Below are 13,035 nucleotides of genomic sequence, written 5' to 3' on the forward strand. Positions count from 1 at the left end.
ATTCATTCTACATTGCTGGAATCCCGCAGGCCACCAGTTCTCAACTTTTTCTGTACTGTTGCCACACCAACAGATGTGAGGAGAAGTCCTTACTACCCAGACATTGCGGCCACAGGCCGCAGTTCCTGCTTAACTTGTAGTAGGAGAGCACCCTTTCTTCTGCATTCCTGCTCTTGATGGTCCATTGGATTGGCATTATAAAGTTGCATTTTGTTATGCCAAGAAAGGTGTTAACTTCAAATTAGTTTTGAGAGATCTCTAGTTTTGCATCTTTTGTACTGAATTCTCCTTGGCTTCATAATGAAATGATCTATTTGTAAAAAACAGTGGTGGCCTCATCTCAATATACCAGTTTTATGAAGCTGTAAAGGTTGCTTTAAAGATGGAAAATCTAAAGCAGTACATTTGTTACACCTAGTTAAAGCAGTGTACCATTTAGAAACAAGCTACATATGCAATGTCTCCCAAGCTATCTATAAATTTGTTCCCTCTCCCTCCCTACAAGAAAATTTACATAACTAAGTCATAAATAACATTGAAGGCCTAGATACAGAGAAACTTGGTCAGGAAACAGAAATTTTACATTTCTCCCCTTTCCTCTCCACTATAGCCTGAAAAGCTGGATAGTGTTCTAGGGGAAATAAAAGCTTCTGGAGTCTTTCTACCCAAGGAAACTTTGGCTTTGCCATCTGGCAGAACTGGGGACAAATCCATTATCCCTTGATGTGTTTAGATCTCAGTCAAACCCTTGTGATAGTGTTTCAAGAAGTTTTCAAAGCAGGGCACAAAAGTATATATTTGCTTTAACATGTATTATCAAAGACTGCATAATGCTCTAGTGAAAGGTTTACAAAAGGAGATAATGCTGCAAAGTCCACATCTTTGTTCAGTGAAGGGTCTGAACAAGTACTATTGGATAGAACAGAGTATTGCTTCAATATAATATTTGCTGCAGTAGGACAGATAAAATCATTTATGCTCATGCCTTTATTTATTGGTCCCAATATTTCACTTACTGACACAGTTAGGTTCCCCCATGGCACGTCAGATGCAGATATATTGTAGTCATGCCAGTATTGCAAGGTTTTATTGCTAGGATGTTCTGGTTCCACACAATTGCATCTGAAAAGACAAGAAAAACCATTTTTTTCCTTATTAATAAAAGATGTATCAGATATGAATCCAAATTATTTATCAACATTATGACGTATTAAAACTGCTCTACTTTGCCATATCATTTTATTTTAAATTAATTCAGTAAATGCATGCTTTGAAGCAGTTGGTAGTTCTGTAGCTAGTGCTATTAGTAGAGTATAATCGGCTGTGACGCGTGTATGCATATACGGTACATAGTGTGACATATATAACCACTAGCCACAATAAGTTTTTCCTCCTGTTTTATTCTATTCTACTGATGTCTCTAGGTCTCACTAAGAGCATAGTTTCTTATGTTGACAATGTGCCAGTGCTGTTCCACTTCCTAACACCTAAACTTCCCTCTACAGAGATCAGATGGCTATAGGTCAGCTCTCGGCCCGTACATATCTCAAGAGCAAACTGTATTCTGTCCCCTTTCTCTTTCCTGGAATGACTTTGAACAAAAAACTGCCCAACTTCCCAGCCAAGTATCAGGGCTCTGCAAGATCACTAGCACTTACAAGCTCTGTCCCCATTGCTTTTCCTTTCCCCACAACTGCTCTAAAAGCATGCTTTTCATTTTAAATTGTGCATTTTAACATACGAAAGGTTAAGATGCTGTGTGGGAGGACAAGACTTCAAAGACAATTTAAAATCAAAAATAAGTCTTTAAATCCTCCGAAGCAAACCGTGGGAGGCTTTTTCTTTGATAAGTCTTCAAAATACACAGGATACTCTGTAGGTTCAAAGATGTCAAGTTTGCTTTGCAATTCTCCCTAAAGTAATTCTGCTTTAAAAATCTATGGAAATATCTATCCTGCTAGCGTTTTATCCAGTTTATGACGGCTGCAAAATAATGCTGTGCCTCCCTTTCTGACAAAGTTTTCAGGAGCAGCAGGGGACAGGATAACTTCTGCCCATAGAGCTGAGAGTCTTTAGGCACACATTTGCATCCTAGCTCTGGAATATCACATTGTTCATTTAATCCACCACTTTTCTCTGTGGCTATTTATCTGTCCACCAAATGAATATGGAAGATTCTTCAGGTTTGTCATATTTTCCATATATGAAATTCTGCCATCTATATTATGAGTACAGGATAGTGCTGCTGTGTTTCCACTGCAATGCTATACATGTGACACCAAAACTGCATTTAATATATACACAGAGAGGTGCAGATTGTCTTTGTGCAACTCCTTGGTTTTATTTAAATGCAGATGTTTATAAAAAAAAAAAAAACCTTACAGTCCATGAACTAGAAAACCAAAACAAAACAAAGTAATAGCATTCAGAGGAATAGAGGGCCTGAGCCAAAAGCCATTTAAGTCCATTGGATCTTTCAAGCAGACTTAACGTGTTTTGGATCAGACCCAAATGCAGAATGAATGCGTGTTCAAAGAATAGTTAAAGATATTACAGAATAGGTTAAATGAAGCATGTTATTAATAGTGAGTTATAGTAGTAAAGTCAATACGCAGTCAATCTATGTTATTGCAAGGGCATGTTTGCTGTTCATGCAGGAGTACAGATGTGGCTGTTTCAGGTTACTATCGTGTCCGGGGAATAAGGCAGCTCCCCGACCCCTTCTGTCCATCGCTGATCGCAGACTGGCCAGATGTTGGGCGCTGGCCCATTGGGATTTGATTACAGCAGGCCAAGGTGACGTGGGCTGTTCAGTCACAGTCACTTTCTCACTAGAAGGGAAGACTGCATGTCACCAGCACTATATTATAGAGCTACACTTGCTGCAAATTGAAAAGCTACATTTAAACATTAAAGAAGCTATTTTTTTCTAGTTCCTTACAGTCAGAAACATAGCAACTGAAGCTATGATTTTATATAGTCCAAGTAATTCATCTTTGATGAGATACATCACACTGTTTATTCCTATGTCAATACTCCTTTCCTTCTTTGCAGGGAATTAGCATTCCAGCCTAGCATTTACCAAGTTTGGTAGGTATTTACTGATGGCAATGACTCATCAGAAAATCACGTGTACAAACTCAGCCCAAAAAGACCAAAATATTCACCCTATTCATCAGAACTTAAGTCTGAATGGGTGCAAAATTAGGCCCTAACCGTAAAGATCAAATTCTGTATTTCTCTAGAGAGATAAAATTAAAATCAAGTAAATTGTTCACTATGTGAAAAGTGAGCATGCTTTGACTATCCCCATTTATTTAATACCTTTGGGTCAGAATAATTATAAAAACTGTCTTGACTCTGAAGAAGTACTAAAAGACACACTAAGGTATTTCAGCACCACCTCTTCAAAGAATGAGCATGGTGTTGTAATACATATCGTGTTATTCTGTATTGTTTTCAATATGATATGTCCTCTGGCAACAAGAACATTTTATCACAGTATGACTGTGTTCCACCAGCATGCTAATTGCCTAGCACTATAGGAAAGGGGGATAGTAAGGCAAGCCCTGTCCAGCCTAGAAAACATAACTGGAGGTGCCATTCAGTGCCGGAACATAAATTGTTAGGATTAACTACCACAAGGTGACATTTCATAGCAGATATCATTTGGGAAGTAGTCCAACACAACTGACCTGCAAGGATGAATTTGCATTAGCAGAATAGGGCTTTCTATTTTACTTTTTTAAAGTATTAGTCTCTTCTGTTGTCATTTTTTACTCTAAAGGAGAGGTCAGCTCTCAGAGTGAGAAGTAATATACACCACAGTGTGAACACATATGTTAATTTTCTTGATAAAACTCTTAAGGCTTGAGTAAGCAAAATTTTACTGCCTCTTGAGGCATCAAATGTTCTTGAAGTCCATATGCTTGTAAAGTTGTCTAAAGAGCTGAGCACCTGCCCAAAATAAGAGATCTATTTGGAGTTTATGCTCCGTTCACACCTACAGCAAGAGACTATCTGCACACCTATAATTATGTTCTCATAGTCAGCTCCAAATACAGTAAGAACTGAGCAACATTCTCCCATGCCGAGCTGGCACACGCTTACAGGAGACTCATGCCCCTGCGAAACAGCAGCTGTAGACTATAGTATCTACAGCGGCCCTAGATACCAGGCATAGGTCATTCCCCTCTCTATATAAAAGGTCCTTATTTGGCAACAAGGCAGAGGATGGTAGAGCCGACCGGCTAAACCGATTTAGTTTCAGACAATACAATCTCCAGCAGACACGAGGCCTGTCTTAAGATCAGAACTGATTAAAAAAAAAGAAAAAAAAAAGAGGAAAATAACGGCCCTAAGCTGCTAGCTACAAAAATAATCAAAGTCAGGAGTCCTTGTGGCCTTTATACCTGCCAAGGTGTTCAAGAAATCAGGATGGGGAACCAAGGTAGATGAGAAAGAATGAGTTTTCCAACTGGCTGATGCACTGCTATCACTGTAAGCTCGTATCTTTCAGAGGAGCATAAAGACTTCAGCTAAATCTTCAACACCAATCAGGCAGTTTCAGTGGAGATCCTGATGCCACCCCCTTCCATTCTGTGTCCTCCTAACCTCCTGACATTTTTTCCTCATTTTGCCTAGCTCTTTTTGCTAAGTTTCACAAGTTGCATAACTCGAGACAGTCAAGTGTGTAACATCTCCTGTGTGCAACATTTCCTGCACACCTTGTCCTGTCTTCAAAGTAGACGCTAGGATTTGACAACAGTGGCTTCAGGACATCTCAGATAATCAGCAGTGTCCTTTTCTGCTCCCCACAGGGATAGGTGGCACCAAAAAGATCATCCAAGTTACCACTCTGTTGTAGATTAGCGATAAAATGCAAAATATTTCTGAACACAGTTATTGCCCAACAACTAGTCTGGTGAAAGGTTCTGTACTCAAAATATTCAATCTTGACTGCACCTTCCTGTTTTACTGCAAAACAATAAACTTGTTTTTTTACTAATGACATTCCTAGACCTGTTAAGCATTCACTTCTCCTTGTACATTTAAAACAATGGAGCACAGTATCAACAGCAAGTGCTAACACATTCCATTGCCATTAGAGCTAACTCAAGATCTTGGCAGAAGAATCCGGCTCAGTGCTTTTGCGAGTAAAACATGCTTAAATGGTGCAGTTCCTTTGGAAGCTTTATGGCTACTCAGTTACAAGCAGTTATCATTTACAGCTCAGAGTGTTCAACTTATAAGGCAGTATCCCGGAGGAGTTCCTGTTTCTTCCAACATGTTCATGCTGCAAGTTATACCTCTTTATCCAACCCAAAGATCTGACCTACTGAAGGTGCAACTGCAATTTCTTCATAATATTTCTTCTTCCTGGAAACGCAAAGCCTCTTTTTAGCTCCTTTAAGTTAGCAAACTAGATTTGTTCAATATGAATATTTATATTATAAAAAAAAAAAAAAGACAAGTATGACAAATAAGTTCCAAAATGTGCTTATTTAAACAATATGTCTCATGGAATATGAGAACACACATTTGGTAATACAAGTAGGAAGATTTTTTTTCCCCAAGAAACACAGTATGCTCTATGGAGTTTGCTGTACACTGGTGACATAACAGACAGAATAGGAATATGGTATGAAAAAAGAAGGCAACATCACTAATTCAACAGAGATGTGCTAGAACATATGCATAAGCATTGCTTATGTTGCATTTACAACACTGAAGGAAGGCCCATCAGCAGCAGAATGCAATGCATTTTTAGGTTATCTCTAAATATATCATTTTCATGGGAGTTATGAGTACTTGCAGAGTCCTTTTTCCCATGTCAGAGCTGCTACAGAAAGGCAATAAGCTTCATCTTCTCTGTCATTCCATACCTATAAGACCAGTATATCCCTGGCATTATATTTATCGTATTCTTCCACGCATCAACATTACTAGCAAAGAAGCTAAAGTCCCAGTGGAGAAGAAACTTGAAATAAAATAGTTAATGTGGGTGGGAAATAGACCTGTCAGTTAAGTTCTATTTGCAGTTCACAAAATGATTTTAAGGCACAACTGTCATGGTAAGATGGGATTTTTTCATTTATTTATGAGACCTGCCATACTGAATTAGACATTAAGTCCTCAGTTTATTGTAGCCCATCTCTGACAATCACGAACATCAGTGGGCATTTGACTATATTCAGTTTAGTCTCTGAAGCTGAGGTGGAAATCAGATGAGCCTATAAAAGCATCAGATAATGCATTCAACGTAATAATTTTGTATACACACATAGATAAATCTGGGGGGAAAACTGATGTTGCAGTGAAGAAATCCAAAAGAATCAGATTTCTTAGCACATCAGAAGGAAAAATGTTGTTCTGTTAAGAGGAAAGTGCAAAACAAATTTATAATTACATTGTAGTTTGTTAATCCTTATTGCCTTTCATAATTGTTAGTCTTTATTAGCTGTCTGGTGTAGAATGCTGTCTATGCATTCACAGCAGTACTGCAGTATGTAACTGCCATACATTGAGGTTAATGTGCAGAAAAGTGATGTAATTATGTGGGAAGCATTTTTCGTTTTGACAATTCATCTGAAAGCTTTCGCTGAGACAAAGTTCTAGGATATCAGTTCACCCCCTTTCTAAAATAAAAATAAATATATAAATGAAAAATAGAGCTTTATACCAGAGGCGAACAGATGAGGGTTTAGGAATGATATACTGCACATGTGATGTGGTTAGTATGATTATTAATTGTTGAAATGTACTGAATACTTACAAGGCTGCTGTAACAAAATGACTCAAGGATTTTACATAAACCTTTTCAGCTTTTGAAGACCTAATGTTGACTGATTATCAGTGACAAGCTACATATTGTAGAGAATTTCTTAGCAAGGAGATCCTTTTCCAAGCTGGGGCAACAGACAGTAAAAAGAATGAAGCAGCATTGGTGCCTACTGCACTCAGTGGAGAGAGAAACACAAAAATGGGTTGAAAAGGAACAGGGATGTCCAAACCAAAACAAACCAACAAAAAGCAAAGAGGAGGAATCTTCGGATTCAAGATTTTGTCAAGAAGCAAGAAGAAACCAGCAAGTGAACTTCATAAAAATAGCATGATTTAGGGAGGAGGAAAGTCCTTATCATTAATCACAGATAAAACTTTTTTACTTGATTGTAGAAAAAAACTGTAAGGAATCGAGAAAGAAAATCTACGTTCATATTTGAGTTCAAAGAAATCATTACATCAACTGGATGTAAATTACATGTCTGAGATTGCAACAAGAAATACCTATAAACCAATGTCACATTCTGCCATTTATCATCACTGACTATTCATTCTACGTGCAGCTCAGGGAACACAGGGTATAAAAGAACACAATTTGCATCTAAGTAACGAGCATTTAGTAACTTTATAGTAGGTAAATTTATTTTCTTAAATGTAAATTTTAATTTCTAATCCTTTAAATTAATAAATCTAGATCAAGTTATATAACTAATGAAAAATTTGAATTTGCTTGTGAAAACAGAATGGACAAAACTCATTTTTACAGTACCTTCTAAAGACACTGGTTTCTATAGCCTGCATGAGACATTGAGATTGACATGATCTTGGCTCCTTAATTACATCAAAAGTGGGATTTTCTACTTCTAATTCTTAAGTGCATGTCAATACCAAGACAGATTGTAATATGCATATTACTATGCCAAGAATACACATTAAAATTATTCAATGTAATCTGTTAATAATTGAATAACTTCTGGTAAAGAATTATTAAAAACAACATGAATTTAACACTTTGGGAAAAAAAAGAATTAATAAAAAACTTAAGGTATATAAAGTCCCAAGAACTGAGCAACCTCACCCACAGAAATAATTTTGTCTTCTGTATTCAAAGACAGCTGCCTCAAAATACTTGTGTTGTAACGAAAATGGGATTGTTTCCTAAATCATTTTCATCAATTCCACAACATTTTTTTTTCCTTTTGAGAACTTTTATTTTTAAATCAGTAAGTTGTAGGGATCTCCCTTCCTAGAAAAAATTACCTCCTAGTATTTACTGTACACATTAAAACCTAAATGCACCAGTGTTCCACAGAAATCACTAAAAGGAAGTGAGTAGGAAAAAGCAGGAGGAGGAGACTGCAGAAATAAGAGTTGCTATGCCAACCTACAAATGCTAATGGCATGACAAATACAAAAAGGTCATAGTTAAAAAAGAAAAAAAAAATGGGAAAGAGAAGGAAAGCCCCAGGTCAAAAAGTACGTATATTTTATTTACAAAAAAGCAGCTACTATGATTAAATTCCTTCAAAACAATGTATCTTTAAAAAAAAAAAAAAAAAAAAAAAGGTAAAAAACACACAGTTGAAGCACCATAGCACATAGCACACAGAAAATCAGATTGTATTTACTCGCCTTTAATTTAGCTCTTAAATGTATCATTAGTCATTACTATAAAGTGTGAGTATTGTCCATATCCTAAAGTTGATCTTTTTAAAGTCATGTGGACTGGATGGTGAATCAATTTGCCTGTCAGGACACTAAGTAACAAAGAAGAAGAATAAAAAAAAAGGACTAAAAAGCATATAGTAATAGTACTTTTACATTAATTAGATGAAGCAAAAAAAAGATGGCTTTGTGTTTTTAAAATAGAAACCTGTAACAGAAAGACAAAAGCATACATTGTATCTGGAAAAAATATACTTTTAAGAAATCACTTTTAAGAAAAAAAAAAATGTCATGCGGTTCTGACTGATTAATAAAAAAACGAACAACAAAATGAAATACTGTCCTATGTGCTCTTTCTACAGTGCTTGTTATGGGAGACAGTAGTAACAGTTTCTAAAACCATAAGACAAAATAGATGCAATATGTTTTTTTAGATCATCATAGTCTTTTAAACTCAATACATGCAAAAGTTTGATATATGACAGAAGTCAAATTTACGCAAACTACAGAATAGACATTCTTTGTCACTTGCAATCTGGCTGAAATATGAACCATTTAAAATGACTGTTTTCCTTGTCTTTCTAGTACTCCAAAGGTCAGTACTAATAGGCTGACAACAGCTTTTCCTGGGACGGGCTCGTGTCCCACCAGAGCAAACAGCAGCACCAGGATGCAGAGTACCTATGGACAGCAGAGTGTCCTGGAAAAGGCCATGGGAGGACAGAGGAGACCAGGGTGATATATACACCACGCTATGAACTATGTATCTTCTTTTTTTGAAGTGGGAAACAGGCATCCTAGAAATCCTGGAATTTTTACAGTATAAGTTGAATTTTCTAGCCCAGAACTGCAGATCCAAGATAAAGTTTTGCATAAGCTAAGTATCCAAAGAGAAATGAGTTGCTCAACCTTTTGAAGTTCACCCATTACTAATTAAAGAACTGACAAGGCTTTACTAACAATTAAAAACTTGTCTTTAAAATCCCCAAAGAGGAAAATGCAAACAGCTGTTTTAATTAGCAAAACAGCAGATACTAATTAGCTTCTGTAACAGAGTTTGCTGGTCCTTTAAGGACAGAACCAGTTTCGACCCAAGTTTGTTACCAATTTAAACTACTAGAAGGACGAGGGTCAGATGCTGTGCAACAAGCTTCTCTTCCTCATGAAAGCAATATTCCCCAACTTCATGAACGTAAAAGTCAGATTTTTATTTCAAATAGCTGGTTTGGAACTGACACACACACATATAGACATTGAGCAGGGCTTGAAGGTAGCGCAACCTGTTTCTGGCTGCCTACACAGAACCAATCAATGCAGCCATTTTCACTGGTAAACTGGCTAGCTGGAGAGGGCTGAGAGCAGATAAAAATGTTTACGGAGATGTTGGAAAGGGAGAAATCAGTTTTCAGAAAGAGGGAGAGGAAATCATTCCCTTGAAATACTCATGGAAATGGGAAAACAGCTGAAGGCAACACATCCTTAAAAGACCACACTGGCTTTTGGCACGAGGAGGGAGAGATGTGACTTTCCCTTGGAAAAAAAAAAGGAGGATAGCAGAGGTGAGCAGATTACCTGGAAGCAACCAAACTCAGAAAGTGTTTTTTTGGGGGGGGGGGGGGGGAAGCTGAAGACTGAAGGAATATATTTAATTCTGTAACTTTAGAGAAGCAACAATACTTCCTGATTTGCTGCTACACTGAATGTCTGGGTTTTTAGTATATTATTACAAAGACGTAATTTAGACTATTTCTATTTTCACTAACTTCTTTTTCAACACGCTGCATATTTTTTCTTCATATTGCCTCAGTCTATTTAGGTTGGATGTCTTTGGAATGACAATCCACTCATATCCACATAAATCATTCAATCCACTCAAAAGTCACTGAACTAGAAGAAAATACTAAGCGCAAGATTCAAAAAAAAAAAAGTCAAAATTAGTAACAGGTAACTTTTTAAGCTCTGCCAGTAGGCTTGCCTGACTGGAAAATTTTTGAAAAAGTAAGACATACTACCTGAATGAAAAAGCTATAATGTAACTTAAAATATCATAAATATTATCATTTTCTGTTGATTAGGTATTTTAACATCTCAGCTCTGCCAGTTACATGGTGCCTGAATAAAAATTTGTCTTCATAGACTATTTCAAAAGAGTGCAACATCCTATTCTGTGCACCTTAGACATGACTACTTTCAAGTGATAAATTAAAAAAAAATCCGCGAATAACACTGCGTTATATAAGGCTAGAGTGAAATACTGATTTCACAGAAATAAAATGAGACTACAATAACTGCAGTATCTGATAACCGTAACTGTAGTATACGATAACTTTATAACGTCAACTGTACACACAGTATAATATATGTATAGTATTTTTCTTTAAATTAGTATTCCTTTGTCCCCATATTAAGCTATTACAGAGGGTGTAATATTATTTCAGCATGATGAGAGAGCTTATGAAAGCAGAACTACAGTTTCTATAATATAACTTGTTCTGCCTTTTAGGATATATAATATGCACTAAGCTTCAGGACTCGCTATCTATTTTTCTAATAATGATAATACACACACAGCTCAAATGTTTTCTCTGTCACTGTGTTTTGTTTTTCCCAGCTTAAAATGCAAATGAGACATTTGGTTGAGAGACTCCTGTTTTTCCAGTGAGCAGGAAAAGCGGCACCATTCAAGTCGCTAGCTCCAAGCATTGTTCTTTTTGGATCGTGCAGAGGGTTCACCTGGGTTCAGTGAAACAATAATCACGTTTCTGGAGGAAGATCACCTCTGCAAATGCTTTTTAATGACATTTTAGTTGCTTAGATGTCCAGGCTTGATTGGCCTCAAGCTACACAAGGATCTTTTCCTTTACTAGAAGGCTATTTTTGCTCTCATACCACAGAGAGAAGTCGGAGGGTTTTTTTAAACTGCTAAATAAAACTAGCCTGATCAAAGTAATTCATTTCTTTATTCCTCAATTAGAATACTCATTATCCGAATTCTTCTTGTCAAAATTCAACAACAAAGCAAAGTTGCTTAAATCTTATTAAGAAGAAACTGATTTTGACAAAAATCAATCTTTGCTGAGCAGTACCAAATAATTCTGAACCCATTTCAGTTCTTGAAGTTTGCACCTTTACTGTTAGAGAGAATAAGGGAGGTATATGCAATTATATTCTCTTTAGGAAAGCTAATATTTTATTTTGAAAAAAAAAGGTAGATAAATATACTAAAATGTTGCATGACCATTCAAAAATATTATAAAGCATCAATATAAGTTACAGTAAGAGATCACTGAGTTACATATTTAGATAAAAATGCGAGTAAAAAAAAAAAAAAACAAAGCTGAAGTCTCATTTAGCTCTACTTTGTATTCCAAGACTCCCAAGTTTCATGTGTAAGTAGAAAATATCTTGAAGTTTTTGGAAAGCTTAAGATTCCAGTCTGGAAGCATACTGAAACAAAACAAACAAACAAACTCTCTACATTTCAACTGTGCATTATAGACAAACTAAATACTTTCACATGAAAGTTCACAGCTGTCATGAATTTTCCTACTATGTACTGGTTATGTTCCTTACAGGAAAGTATCTAGGCAAAAAAGTAACAATGTTAACAGAAAAAAATCTTACTTACGAGTATTGAGTCAGCAGATCCAAATCATTATGCATGTTGATTGGATATGTCTCACTGAGATGAAATAGCTTCTCTAAGGCCTCATAAATGAAAATGATGCAGATAAGAGAAGCAAAAGCTTCTTCGGTAAACCGGGTAATGTAACAGACTAGGGAGCTTGCATCAGTTGCAACAAGGATGATGCACAGGATTGCAGTCCACAGCCCAATGCTAGCTCTCAGAGAAAGATATGACAACCCATATTCTCTAAAGAAAAACAAAATGAAACATAGTTTATCTTCTGTCAAGTAACAGTTTTCTATATGTAGATGAAGCAACTCCAAAAATTCCGGATGGCTTTGAGAGTGGCAATAAGCCAAAGGTCCACCCCATACAACTACCTTGGGAATGGCCAACACCTGCCAGTTTCTTTTTAGGCTGCATGAGTAGCTAAAATAAAAATTAGCAAATGCAAGGTTAGGGAGATTGTCTCTTCACTCCTGTTTTTTTTTTTTTTCCTCTCTGACAGATGCTCCTCCCTCAGCAAAATCCCATGCACTATTACCTATGATATCAGAGCTCCAAATACTTTGGATGACGTTATCACAGAAAGGTGAAAGGTGTACGAGAAGATGATAATAAAGAGCTCTTGGGAAGCTGAACAGGCCTTCCTACTCTGCATAGTTCAGGAAGTTCAGGAGTTTGCTCTACCAGCATTTCTCCCGCTGCAGTAGACCCAGTCACAGCAATGAGGCTGAACAGCAGAAAGGATCTTGGAAAAGCATGGTTGTTGCCAAGAAGCAGACACAGATTTTATCAACGTTGTGGTATGTTATGTAAGCATGTTAGCATAAACGGGGAGTATGCTGGTCTGGTGTGATGCTTCACCCCTTCCGAGGGTGGGGGACTTGTATGAGCGACTACTGAATGATGGCGCCACTACCACTCTATTTACTTCATGAGTGAGAAGATAAAACCCA

General features: G+C 36.8%; 1 protein-coding gene across 7 annotated transcripts in view; it reads right to left on the reverse strand.

Annotated features, from left to right (window-relative positions):
* SLC4A10 (solute carrier family 4 member 10) overlaps positions 1-13,035 on the reverse strand; it is a 138,810-nt gene that overhangs the window by 21,266 nt on the left and 104,509 nt on the right. For all 7 annotated transcript variants that reach the window (XM_088519472.1, XM_088519471.1, XM_088519469.1 and 4 more), the window contains exons 14-15: positions 12,077-12,322; positions 1,017-1,122 (exon numbers count right to left, since the gene is read on the reverse strand). In XM_088519472.1, coding sequence (XP_088375598.1) covers positions 1,017-1,122; positions 12,077-12,322 — 352 coding nt within the window. The remainder of the gene's footprint in view (positions 1-1,016; positions 1,123-12,076; positions 12,323-13,035) is intronic.

This window comes from Tinamus guttatus, unplaced genomic scaffold, assembly GCF_059628265.1.
Source record: "Tinamus guttatus ecotype Peru unplaced genomic scaffold, ASM5962826v1 Tinamus_guttatus_pri_ptg000060l, whole genome shotgun sequence".
Classification (NCBI taxonomy): domain Eukaryota; kingdom Metazoa; phylum Chordata; class Aves; order Tinamiformes; family Tinamidae; genus Tinamus; species Tinamus guttatus.